Genomic DNA, 14,181 nt, shown 5'->3' with positions numbered 1-14,181 from the left:
TAGCAATTTTTTCGGACAGCTGGGAACAACACGTATCGCACCTCAAACAGGTGTTCTTATGGTTGAGGGAAGCCGGTTTAACGATGATAGCGGAAAAGTGTAGGTTTGTTTGTTCGCAGGTTACTTATCTGGGCCATGTTGGTTGCCAGGGCACGAGACGGCCGGGCGGGCTGAAAATAGCTACGATTGGAGAATTTTCTCAATCGCGCACGAGCACAGACCTTCCTTCATTTTTGGGACTTGTAGGGTACCATCAGCGGTACATTCCGAATTACTCGCAAATGGCAAGTCCATTAACGGACGCCCTCCGAAAGGGAGCACCGAGTAGCGTACATTGGGATAAGGACAAAGAGAACGCTTTCCAAAGTTTGAAAACGCTTTTGGTTTCTCGTCCTCTGCTTCGCGCGCCAGACTACACAAAGGAATTCATACTTCATTGCGACGCAAGCGACAGAGGTATGGGTGTGGTACTTAGGTCGGCGACGATAACGAGCAGCATCCTATCCTCTATGCCAGCCGTAAACTGTAAGAGAAGAAGCATACAGCGCTTCAGAGAAGGAATGCGCTTGTTTAGTTTGGGCCGCCCAGAGGTTGTCGTGTTACTTGTACGGAGCGAAGTTCATCTTCGAGACCGGCCACTGTCCTCTGACGTAGCTCAATCAAATGTCACTCAAAAATGGCCGCTTGCTCTGATGGAGCGTCGCGGTCCAAGAGTACAACTTCTTCGTTAGATATAAGAAGGGAAAGTTGCATAGCAATGCGGATGGTTTGAGCAGGCTAATTTGAATTCTGCGTTTAAGGGTCCCGCCTAATTTTTAGGGCTACTATTGGTAATTTTCTTAAGCCAAGAAGATCCCCTCTCATTTAGTAGGATTCCCTCCCTGATTGCTGAATTTGTCAGCACGAATTTGCTTCAAAATTTGGCATAGCGAAATGCAGCATTTTTGTTTCTGCACTTATGTTTTCTTTGAAGCCTAGCGGGTCTTAAAGGAGATCCAAGATACGTCATCTCGGCGCAGAGCCTTGTTGCGGGGTTCGTTTTGCAGTTGCCTGTCCTTGTTACATGTTTTGGGGCGGTGACATCATTACACAAGTGGTCATTGCGAGCCAAGGGATCACCCCCTGGCCACCAGCCGTTCTCTTCCTGCCCAGCGGTTGTCAGCGCTGGACAGTCGAGATTGTCCGGGCCGTGGAGGGGCTGTTAAGAACGGCTAGCTAAGGTGCAAGTTTTGCCAACCAGGTGCGAGAGCGGCGTCGACTTTTCTTCGAAATTAAGCCACCGTCACCAAGCCAAACGGCGTCACTAAGTCTACTGTGTGCGGAGAACAATACGCCGTGTCCTCGACCCTTCATCGCGCGATTGCCGAGATGAGTACGACGAACCAGGCTTAGCGACGGAACACGCCACCACCGACCCGGTCTGCTGTGAGCAAGGGAGTTCCCGAGGGAACGTAGTTGGGGGCCCCTTCCTACGCACCGTTCCTGACGTAAGCCCCGAGTTCTCCGAAGACCGTCTGTCCTCGGTAAGGTCCGTGAAACCGGTGCGGAAGCGTGTTCCGGACAGTGAAATCAGTGCGGCAGCCCTCCCGCTGAAATGCGGCTCGTCTACTGGCCGAACGTTTCCTTCACCTAGGGATCGAGAGAGGACCGAGTGTTTATAAGCCGCTGTTGTGCGGCTGCTCAGTGTACTTTCTCTCGATGTCACGCTAGACTGGTGTACTTGCTCACGCAATCATGCTAGACTGATGTACTTTCTCTCGCAGTAACGCTAGACTGAAGAACTGCACCGCCCTTATGTAGATACTGTAAATAAACACATATTCCTCGTTCTCGATGAGAAGCAGGACTTCCCTTCAACAACGTTATCAGCATGGTTAAGTTGGACGACGGCATGGGCCAGCTACCATATAATTCATGCCCGACTCCCATCTTGACAACTGGTTACGAGCGGTTGGATTGACCTCCCAATCCTCACACCGTTCGCGCGTGTTATCATGCCTGTAAATTTATAGGTTACCGAATGTGTACTGCAATTTATTCGACCGATAAAACCACTAACCTTAGTTTTTACAGTTGGGTAATCTTTATCTCTATCACTTTTCACAATTATAAATTTTAAATTGTGACTTTTTTTGCGATTGAAATTAAATGGATACTCGCGGCGCATTTCTGCCATCGGCGTCACCGTGAGGCACCATTAAACTTCAAAGGCGATAAAATTGTCACCGCGCACCGTATGCTGTATGTGGGAGTGAAAGCATGCGAGGGTGAGCCGGCGATCGCGACTCAATGTCGCGCACTTCAACGAAGAGGTAGCGTGCCGTCTTCTGTCGCACGAAATAATAGGGGGAGAATGGGAACGTTCTTCTTCGTGCGGCCCGGGCGGCTGCGGGCGCCTTCCCGGGCCGCTGTATCTTGAAAGTCACCTACTACAAGGACAGAGTTTGCTGCCGTTTACACTAATGCAAGACGCAGCACGAAGGTCAGTTTCGCTCAGTGCTGCTGCCATTATTCCTCACTTCAGTGCTTTCACAGCAAGTTTCCGCGGTCATCGAGTGAGGAATGATTGTGTTGGCTTGTGCGCATGTGGCACCGTGCTTGTTAAGTTAGTATGCCTATTATTACAAGTGTATGCATCTGATAAAACTATTATCCTTAGTTTGTATAGCTAGCTGTCCCCTATTTTACTATAACAATCGATGCTTCGACTTTTGGGTGAAATTGCAACATCGTTGTTTTTGTCGGTGCTATTATATGTGCCCCTCTGGCTTCCCAGCTTCGCTTTCATCTCCACAGAAAGTTGTTTGCGAGTAATAGCTGACAGGAACAATTCTGTACACGTAAAATAAGCCGGATTTTGAAGGGTAGCGTAACTACGAGCCGCGCTTCAAGCTTGCAAAAACGTCGAAAACACGCTGTTGGCCCCGTGCATTGGGCGTACATTTTCGAAATAAACGAAAGCGCGTTGTGGTTAGGGATATTCATTACAAGGAGAAATGACCGCCACTTTTACCAAGTACCTGCGCATAACTATAAAGCCGGCATCTTGTGTGCTTCCTTGGATCGCTTGTATTTGCGGCATGTGACAGCCACAGCGTAAAACGAAACATGTACCGTAAGCCGGAGACGCCACAATAACTTCGTGCGCTGAACATTTCGCGATTCTCCCACAAGGAGTCGGTTCTGCAAGTTTTATACATCCTGGTGTGTATTCCGCAGCCCCAACTCCTGCAAAGCTTGTTTCCTAAAACAAGTGGTTAACGATAGTGCAGAACCGCTCGCAACCTCACGTGGCCTGTTTAACGATTTTAAGAAAGGTGCAACATCCCACGTCCGTTGAGTTCGTTTGGTTACCACCCACCTGTAGAACCTGTACCGGTTCCTCTTGTTGAAGCTGCCGCCATATGTCCTGATATCCACGTATGCAGCCGTAGAACCCGGCTCGCATTGAACAGAGGGGTCCACCGCTTTAACTTCGGCGCCCAGTACGATGGAGTGCGATCCCAGCTGGCAGCGGAGGACGACGTTGTATGCATCGCTTTCCCTTACGACTTCATCCTCCTTGGGGGCAGCTCCAGCTTCATCTGCATCGCACAAGATTGTGTATGTGCTTAAGCACAAAATTGCTACGTATTTCACCGCCTTTCACAAGAAGCATATGAACAATAACAAATAAACAATAGCAAAAGCCAAATAAACAATGAACAAATTGACGTGATATTAGTGTTCAATTGAAAGGACGGATCAGTGTAAATGGTTCATTGTGACTGATAACCTTACATACACATCTTAGTTGCTTTTATGGCAGGCAGTGTCGTATCCAGAATTTATATAATAAAGTCATAGGTTACATAAAAAGCACAGGTCTTCTATCCGTACATAGTATCTATATTCTGGGAATATAAAATTTTTCAACTTTCCGTATATATGGTTTTATTTGCATTAGGAAGGAACAGCGCCAACTAAGACGATCACAAGAGGGAGAACGACACAGCACAAGCACCAAATCCAACGATATGATGTCACAAAGAAGGGCCCTGTGTTTTCTAAAGATGGTTCAGGAGAACATTCATTTGGGCTAGATGGTGCATACTTCAGTTAGGAAGGAACAGCGCCAAGTAAGACTATCACGAGAAGGAGGCGCTCGTTCTGTGTCGTTCTCCCACTCGTGATCGTCTTAGTTGGCGCTGTTCCTTCCCAATTCCAGTATGAACCTTCTAGTCCAAATGAATGTTGTCCTGGATATCATTTGATATTTGGAATTATAAAGACCCCTAAAAAGTAATGCTTCTATAAAACGTCTGGTGTATCGCTACAGGAAGCATGTCAAAATGTCTCATGCGTACAGAGCATTATTGTGATAAGATATGCCATAGGCAACCGCAGCGGCGATTCTTGTTATGATGCAGTTGATTCGTTTCGGTTTATATGATATGCTAAAAATCAAACAGACACGCTATATTTAACAGTTGAATAAACTAAGCTTTTACACAAGAGTTGAGGTATCAACAAGCGTGAATTGCCATAAATACAAAAATACACTGACAACCTTCAACGAGGTGCCACATGCTCCAAGTGAATATTCGAAGACAGCGTATCGGGAAAAATAGTTTCTAAATACTTAACAATGTGCGAAAAAGCGATTGCATAAAAGACATGCTCTGAAAAGTGCATATATGTAAGTAAACATAGAATGAAAATTCAGAAAGGAACAGAAGAGATGAAAGGCGTACAGTTTAACCTAATTAAGTGTCCTGTGGCAATGGGGTAAGGGCAGAAACTATAACAAAACACGAAAAGATTATCCAATGGAACGCATCAGATCGCACATTCAATTGTTTTCCCAATGAGTCCCGTTTCTTTGAAAAGCACACGCGCGCTTTTCAAACATTCGTACAGACGTCTGGGACAAGGGCCCGATAATTCTGGCTTCTGTAAGGGGACGGTTGTCAATCTCGACGAGCGTGGTGTTCATGTCTTTGTACGTTTAACAACGACCGTGACACAGAAAGTGCGCTATCGCCTCTTTGCACACACAAACTTCACAATCTGGACTTGTGACCATTGCGATGAATTAGGATTACATTGGTAAGAGCTACTGCAAGCCATAGATGACAAATGAGAGTTACCTGCCGTCGTTGTTAGCCATGTGGTAGGCGGAGTTGTACGTGAAGATCCAGGGAATAAAAGCGCTGTTCTTTAGACTCTACCCAATTCCACTGGGTCAACGTAATCTTGCGAGCAAGCGCATGAACCCTTCCGGCTGTGTGCGTTGCGTGTGAGGGCTAAGGAAACACGCTAATTCTTGGTGACGCATTCATGTAGACTGTGTTTCGTATGTACCACTAAGCAAGTGGTGAATTAAATAAATTTTGTAGCACCCTTTTTATAGATTGAATCGACAGGGTCAGTGTCGTCTCATCCATTTATTTAAAAAATGTATTTTGTCAGTATCGTTGAAAGATCGGTAATTTAAATTTTCAATGAAAGAGCACCCAAGGTTGATCCATGCGACACTCCGGAGTTAATCGTCATCCATGGACAAAATATTCTTTCTATACGTACGCAGTGAGACCAATTAATTCATACTGTTCTGAGAAAATTAACGTAAGTACCCATAAACCCATATCGAACAATTTAGGAATCAACAGATTATAGTTGTCGGAAACGGTTTTAAGATTACACACCAGTCTATGATGACAACCTTGTTATCAGTTTCGTAACAGATTAAGTCATCACATTTCTAAGTTGAGTTGGGCTTAACCGTTTGCGAAAAGGTAAATTGTGCTGTAGGTACAAACTTGTTACAAAATGAGCTCATGCTTAAATAGAACATCAATTTGTAATTTAGGCCATAAAACATAAAATGAGATAGCTCTATTCATCATATGTGATCCATGTGCATTAATCAGGTAATTGAAGATTCTACACAGTGCAACCAACTTCTCTAAATGAGTCGCAGATAATGAAGAGGCATTTTATTGAGTAGAGATACCATCAGTCATAGAGGCTTTACATAATCAAGGCGTACGTGAAGCATACACGAGTATATTGGCAATATATACATAGACAATAGTTACCTTAAGTCTCTGTTAGGCATCAAGACGCGATCTCTCCAAAGCTATTCACTGCGCACTCGGAAAGAGTACTCTACCCTGCATACTGGGAACGATCGGGAGTGCCGATCAACAACCGATATCAGAACAAGCTTGGTATGCCTCGGCCAGTTTTTCTTTATTTATAGTTCGTGCGCTGTACATCTCAGTGAAACTACATGCAGTAGGATATAATTTTTATCCGCAGAGCAGTCTTCTGCACACATTTTTACGATGCTTCTTGTTCAAAGCTGTTACATCCATGCATTTATGCATGTCTGCATATAGTGGGTAAGCATTTCTTGGCTCTTACTAACATAAAAGCAATCGTTTCCCAGGACTCCTTTTGGCACTATAAAAATATGTCCATTTGTTCGATGCGAGATTTGGACTAATCTTGAGAAACCTGTGTTTTTTTTCTTTTTTGAAGAAAACAGTAATTACGCATAAGCTTGTGTTGGCTAAATTGAAATCAAACTTGTTTCTCTGTCTATTGCCGCGTCTTATATGGTCGGCGCTAGTATGTGCCAGGCAATGAAAACGGTGCTGAAGTAGCGCGCGGGCAGAAAAACATAGGACAACGACGTCGCGTTCACTGCTCTTATAAAGTGCTTTTACACGTCCTCTACCCCGGCTTTCCCGTCTCTTACTAAGCCGTGATAATTTGCTATTCAGGTTTTAATAATAATACTAAGAACAGTCGATAGTGGCTAAGTGAAAATAGGTAGACGTATTCTGATGGCTAGCACTGGTTTCCACTTTGGAGAGAACTGTATATTTGACATTGAGTTGTCTGTGACTTATGATGATGAATAATTTGGTGTTTTCGTAGTGAAAGGGCCAAGTATCGCAAAAGAGCTCCAAGCTAGTGTTGATTTGGCAATGTAGTGATGAGCTAAGAGAAATCGACGTGACGTAGTTGTATAGGTGCCTTAAAATAAGACGCTGTAAATATGTGTAAATATATAAGCAATCGGATTATGGCAATGACAAATGAAGCTGCAATGAAAATAAAAGTGACATTACTGATACATAATATCTTAAACTTAAATATTTCATTGGTGCAAATTTGCCAGAAGCACTACTGCCTTAACAGAGCCCTTGAAACTAAGGGCCTGGAGGCATGCGCTATTCGAAAAGCTCACAGCACCACCCTCAGGCGAGAGGACGTACTACGAATTTCTTCGACTAAGAAAATGAAGCGCAGCCTCATTAGACGATCCTAGAACTTCTTCCATGTTAAAAGATGGTTCTAAGCCAAGAAACTTTACGGGATGTAGAGGGATGTGATAGTGGTATGCTAGAACAAAATGTTTCTTTCCCTCAGCTTCAGCTTCCCGACACTCCAGGATCCCATAGAGGTCTGTGAGTCTCCGACTACATTTACCCCATGTTGGAGGCTTATCACCAATCAGCAGAAAAATATGGGTGCCATACTTGCGTCCTATCCTGAGTAGACAAAACAGGATATCAAGTCATTGCGTTTTCTGTCATGAGGGCAAAAACCAAACTGATTTATTCAGGTTAAGCTCATTATTAGTTCAAAGGTCCAAGAAGCATTGCCAGTGGATTTGCAGTTTCTTTCGTAAGAAAGGTGATGATGAATGTAGTATTTTGTGGCACAAGGGCCAAGCATGGGCAAAGAGCTCGAGGTCAGTGTTAATAATCTCGAAGTGGAGTGAAGACTTGAGAAGTGGCTGTGACAGAGCTGTAAATGTGCCTAAAAACAGTCACTGCAAACTGCATAAAGCATATATGTAATAAATTAGTAAAATAGGGTTTAGTGGCGCAAGAGCGGCCCACGCTATGCTGAACCACACACAAGATCTTTTCAAATCCAATTGAAAAACAGTAAAAGCTGTGTCCTATAGCTTGTGTAAATAACCGGTGTCATCTAAAAACTTATGTGGCTCAGGTAATCGCACTAGTGTGTCGTCTTCTAAACCTAAGGCAGGGCGCAAATTAACGTGTATATTATATAAATTGTGCAACAGTTTTTGTCTGTGTTTCAAGATGTGTACATGTCAGTAAGATGTGCATTAAGGTTAGCGGTTCTTGGTCTCTCGTAGCTTGGTAGGTCTTTTGTAAGCAAAAAAAAAAATAGTGTGTTGGGTGTGTGCGCCCGACAAGTAGATGGCAAACAATTACTGCAATGAACTGTTCCTGGTGATTACAAGACTTCCACTCGCCATGCACGGGTTTAGTAAGATGTAGCTTCTTTGTGCAAGAGTCCCTTTCATGTCTCCATTTTAACTTAAAGGCCGTCCGAACCGCTCGGATACTATCTTTGTAGGGAAGTGCTGTATCCGTTATGGCTTTCTTCGCTGCCATGGATGCGCAGCTATCTTTGCCTCATTGTCTGATTCAGCAGAAACGAATTGGTCTGCCGTATTTGTTGCATGTCACCATGTGTAAAATATCCGCTACCAGGGATTCACACTCGGATTTACGATTCAGAACCTTCAGGGTACTTAACGAATCAATGTATATGATTGTATTTTCTTGCTTGTCAGTGATAACTTTTTTAACTAGAGTCCATACAGGATAAACAGCAAGAGTGAAAACCTAGGCATGCTGCTCTATTCAAGTGCTTCCGAATTTTCCGTTAAGGCCCCCACGCCCACGTATTAGTGTCTTAGAACTATCTGTCCAAAATTTCACGTAATCTTTACATTTCTCCTGAAGAGCACGGAAATCTTGTATAACGTGTTCTTGCGGGTCTCTTTATATGTGTTAGTGGCTCTGTCCGTATCAATGTTCTGGCTCTTTAGTAACCAGGCGAACATCGTGGCGCATGTCAACCACGACAGTATTCCTCATATCCCAAGACAAGCGGTCTAATTATGTTCGGTTTACTTGTGTAGTGTAATCGTTAGTTTCTTGCAGTGACGTTGTTGTTGCATATGTGATGTGATTATGACTGAATTCTGAGCACGTAGGAAAGGGTGAGTAAAGCTTTTCGCTGCTGTAAGGGAAGTTCATTAAAGTCAACGTATGAACCTTGGACAGGCGATCTGTAAGCACCACTTGCCAGTTGCCATACCAGATTATGTGCTGGATTAAGTCGTCGTATGCGTGACTGTCTGGCTGAGCCATAAACTAGTAACCCAGGCCAGAAGGCTACGCACAAGTGATCAATAAACACGTAAAAGGCACGTTCGGTCGGAACCCCAGTGCTTATGAGGCAACACTTTCAAAATGTGCAGCACCCTATTTGTCTGAATTTTTGTCCTATTTATGTGCGCCAAAAAGTTAATATCCGATCAAAAGTCACTCCATAGAATGCGATTTCTTATTTTACCGGCAGCATCACATCATAAGTTTTGGGATCGGGTCCAAGTGTTCTCGTTTTTGCGAAAATAGCGCTGTAACTGTTTCTTGTGTGAAGTTAGAGGTATTTTTGCCAGCCCATTCTAATAGTTTATTTATTGTCATCTGGAACTGTCTTTCACATGTGGGTAAATGACGCGTGATATATTATTTGGAGATCGTCGACGTATACGGAGTACATAACAGGCGAGGAAATTACTTTGTTACTGGAGTTCATTTTATCCAATAAGCAATGTTGTGCTAAGTACTCAACCTCGTATAACGTCCTGTTCCTGGACGAATATGCGCCAGAGCGCAGTGACTAGAGCGATTTCGAATGTTCATTTGGACATAAAGTCTGCGAGACAGTTCAAAGGTTTGCCACGGATTCCTCAAATTGCGTGGGGACGTAAGAGTGCAAATCTACAACTAGTGTCATACGTTCCTTCAATATCAAAGAAAACTTTTATAAAGTGCTGTTTGTGCAGTCGGACGAAGTGGTCAGTCGTTGAACAGCCTTCCTTAAAGCCACATCGATGAAAATTAAGTTATGCGTTTCAACAATAAATGGCCATCTCGCCTGTACGAAACTTCCCTACGATTCAGCCACACAGTTTCTCAAAGCGATGGGTTCAAAGTTTCTTCGAAATGTGGGCGATTTTCCTTCCTTTAACAAAATCAAGAATATTGCATTTTTCTATCTTTTGACATCATTGCATATTCATATATCTTATTGAATAAATTGAGGAGTACATCCACCGGTGCTTGGGAGAAGTCTGCCAGCATGGAATGATGAATGCCGTCAGGACCCAGTTAAATTTTTTTACCAGCACAGAGTACCTGGTTTAATTCCTGGAAAGTGAATGGAGCGTAATATTCTTAAAAGCTGATGGTAATTTCACCTTTCCGGCTGACTGATCGTATCTCAAGAACGTGTTTGAATAGTTTACAGAGCTTGAGACTGTATAAAAGTACTCTCCAAGTGTATTCGCTTCTTTCTGTAGTGTTACATGGGTGCGTGAAGGTGTAAGCAAGGCCATCGTGTATGATGAGTAGACCTACCTAAACTTCCTGAAGTGCTCCAACATGTTATCGAATGTGACGGCACTATTGATTATCGATACGTATTTCTGCCACGACAACATTTCGGCTTGTCTCCAGATCTATCTGGCTTTCGCTTGTTTTATATTCAGGAAGTTGCGACGGGTTGGTTATCGACGCTAGATGCCCCAGTCCTTATTTTGCAGCTTGTTTGCTCCCGTGCATTCTTATGTCCACCAGTGATTGAGCTTTTTCCGAATAATGCTAGAAGATTGAGGAATAGCTTTTCCAGCTGTGGCAGTTGTGCACTAAGTAAAATTTTCATTGACTTCACCAATGCTTAGATCTGTTAAAACGATCTGCTATTTCAGTTTCCAACGGTGCGGCTTGTAGGGTATTATGGGTAGAGGTGATAATATTTTGATTATGGCAGGTTGCCATTTGAGGTGTCCAGTACTTGCCATTTACAATCGGTAAAACAGAACGGGTGCCAAAGGCAAAATGATGGCAACTAAGATTAAGAGAGCTGGGTGACAAATATGCTGGAGCGCATGAGTTGCTATGACAAATGTAATTTGTAAGATAAAATCTTTGATCAGTCACCCTCTTAGATCTGCTTTATCTGTGTCCCGAAGATTGCAATGAGCATTAATATCTCCTAATAAAACAAAATGCAGGGCAATTGGTCTGTTCAATTTTCAAGGTATCGGGTTGTGAAAGGGTATGTGGTGGAATCTAATGTGAACAGATGGTGACAGTTTTATGCGATAAAACGGCAACGGCTGCAGCCTCGTGCAGCGAGTTTAACATACAGTTCGGTGTGAAGTAGCGGCCTTGAACAATAGCGAGACCTCCTGATACACGGCTGCAGTGTTCGCGCTCCTTTCGTACGAAAGTAAAACCGTTAAGAAAATGAGAATTCTTGGGGCCTAACTTCGTTTCTTGAACGCAGAATACTACAGCCGATAACTTATTTAAGATGTCTTTGATGACGCCTAGGTTGTTAATTAGACGTCTGCATTTCCAATAAATGGTGAAGCGCATTTTATTGGAACTGAAAATATTTACTCGTGCGTGAGCTTAGACCGGACAGGCCGCCATTGGAATATGAACCTGGCAACGTTTAACGCTAGAACGTTATCTAGTGAGGCCATTCTAGCAGTGCTATTGGAGGAATTAGAGGACAGTAAGTGGGATATAATAGGGCTCAGTGAAGTTAGGAGGCCAAAAGAAGCATATACAGTGCTAAAAAGCGGGCACGTCCTGTGCTACCGGAGCTTAGCGGAGAGACGAGAACCAGGAGTCGGCTTCCTGATTAATAAGAATATAGCTGGTAACATACAGGAATTCTATAGCATTAACGAGAGGGTGGCAGGTCTTGTTGTAAAACTTAAGAGGTACAAAATGAAGGTTGTACAGGTCTACGCCCCTACATCCAGTCATGAAAAGGAAGCCGAAAGCTTCTATGAGGACGTGAAATCGACGATAGGTAGAGTGAAAACAAAACACACTATACTGATGGGCGACTTCAATGCCAAGGTAGGCAAAAAGCACGCTGGAGATAAGGCAGTGGGGAAATATTGCATAGGCACTAGGAATAGTAGAGGAGAGTTATTAGTAGAGTTTGCGGAACAGAATAATATGCGGATAATGAATACCTTCTTCCGCAAGCGGGATAGCCGAAAGTGGACGTGGAGGAGCCCGAACGGCGAGACTAGAAATGAAATAGACTTCATACTCTGCGCTAACCCTGGCATCATACAAGATGTGGACGTGCTCAGCAAGGTGCGCTGCAGTGACCATAGGATGGTGAGAACTCGAATAAGGCTAGACCTGAGGAGGGAACGGAAGAAACTGGTACATAAGAAGCCGATCAATCAGTTAGCGGTAAGAGGGAAATTGAGGAATTCCAGATCAAGCTACAGAACAGGTACTCGGCTTTAACTCAGAAAGAGGACCTTAGTGTTGAAGCAATGAACGACAATCTTGTGGGCATCATTAAGGAGTGTGCAATAGAAGTCGGTGGTAACTCCGTTAGACAGGATACCAGTAAGCTATCGCAGGAGACGAAAGATCTGATCAAGAAAAGCCAATGTATGAAAGCCTCTAATCCTAAAGCTAGAATAGAACAGGCAGAACTTTCGAATTTAATCAACAAGCGTAAGACAGCTAACATAAGGAAGTACAATATGAATAGAATTGAACATGCTCTCAGGAATGGAGGAAGCCTAAAAGAAGTGAAGAAAAAACTACGAATTGGCAAGAATCAGATGTATGCGTTAAGAGACAAAGCCGGCAATACCATTACTAATATTCATGAGATAGTTTAAGTGGCTGAGGAGTTCTATAGAAATTTATGCAGTACCAGTGGCACCCCCGACGATAATGGAAGAGAGAATGGTCTAGAGGAATTCAAACTCCCACAGGTAACGTCGGAAGAAGTAAAGAAAGCCTTGGGAGCTATGGAAATGGGGAAGGCAGCTGGGGAGGATCAGGTAACAGCAGATTTGTTGAAGGACGGTGGGCAGATTGTTCAAGAGAAACTGGCCACCCTGTATAGGCAATGCCTCATGACCTCGAGCGTACCGGAATCTTGGAAGAACGCTAACAGAATCCTAATCCATAAGAAAGGCGACGCCAAAGACTTGAAAAATTATAGACCGATCAGCTTACTGTCAGTTGCCTACAAACTATATACTAAGGTAATCGCAAATAGAATCAGGAACACCTTCGACTTCTGTCATGCAAAGGACCAGGCAGGATTCCGTAAAGGCTACTCAACAATAGACCATATTCACACTATCAATCAGGTGATAGAGAAATGTGCGGAATATAACCACCCCTTATATATAGCTTTCATTGATTACGAGAAAGCGTTTCATTCTGTCAAAACCTCAGCAGTCGTGGAGGCATTACGGAATCAGGGTGTAGACGAGCCGTATGTAAAAATACTGATAGACATTTATAGCGGCTCCACAGCCACCGTAGTCCTCCATAAAAAAAGCAACAAAATCCCAATGAAGAAAGGCGTCAGGCAGGGAGATACGATCTCTCCAATGCTATTCACAACGTGTTCACAGGAGGTATTCAGAGACCTGGAGTGGGAAGAATTGGGGATAAAAGTTAATGGAGAATACCTTAGTAACTTGCGATTCACTGATGATATTGCCTTGCTTAGTAACTCAAGGGACCAATTGCAATGCATGCTCACTGACCTGGAGAGGCAAAGCAGAAGAGTGGGTCTGAAAATTAATCTGCAGAAAAATAAAGCAATGTTTAACAGTCTCGGAAGAGAACAGCAGTTTACGATAGGTAACGAGGCACTGGAAATGGTAAGGGAATACATCTACTTAGGGCAGGTAGTGACGGCGGATCCGGATCATGAGACTGAAATAATCAGAAGAATAAGATTTGGCTGGGGTGCGTTTGGCAGGCATTCTCAGATCATGAACCACAGGTTGCCATTATCCCTCAAGAGAAAAGTTTATAACAGCTGTGTCTTACCAGTACTCACGTACGGGGCAGAAACCTGGAGGCTTACGAAAAGGGTTCTACTTAAATTGAGGACGACGCAACGAGCTATGGAAAGAAGAATGATAGGTGTAACATTAAGGGATAAGAAAAGAGCAGATTGGGTGAGGAAACAAACGCGCATTGATGACATCTTAGTTGAAATCAAGAAAAAGAAATGGGCATGGGCAGGACATGTAATGAGGAGGGAAGATAACCGATGGTC

At 43.7% G+C, this 14,181-nt stretch overlaps 1 protein-coding gene across 1 annotated transcript in view; it reads right to left on the bottom strand.

Annotated features, from left to right (window-relative positions):
* Nucleotides 1–14,181, bottom strand: part of LOC129382731 (decapping and exoribonuclease protein-like) — a 62,926-nt gene that overhangs the window by 32,138 nt on the left and 16,607 nt on the right. The window contains exon 3 of the mRNA XM_055066889.2: nt 3,362–3,584. Within this exon, the coding sequence (XP_054922864.2) occupies nt 3,362–3,584 (223 nt within the window). The remainder of the gene's footprint in view (nt 1–3,361; nt 3,585–14,181) is intronic.

The sequence above is a fragment of the Dermacentor andersoni genome, chromosome 6 (assembly GCF_023375885.2).
Source record: "Dermacentor andersoni chromosome 6, qqDerAnde1_hic_scaffold, whole genome shotgun sequence".
In the NCBI taxonomy this organism is placed as follows: domain Eukaryota; kingdom Metazoa; phylum Arthropoda; class Arachnida; order Ixodida; family Ixodidae; genus Dermacentor; species Dermacentor andersoni.
The sequence above is the reverse complement of the archived record's forward strand: the minus strand, read 5'-3'. Positions and strand labels throughout refer to the sequence as shown.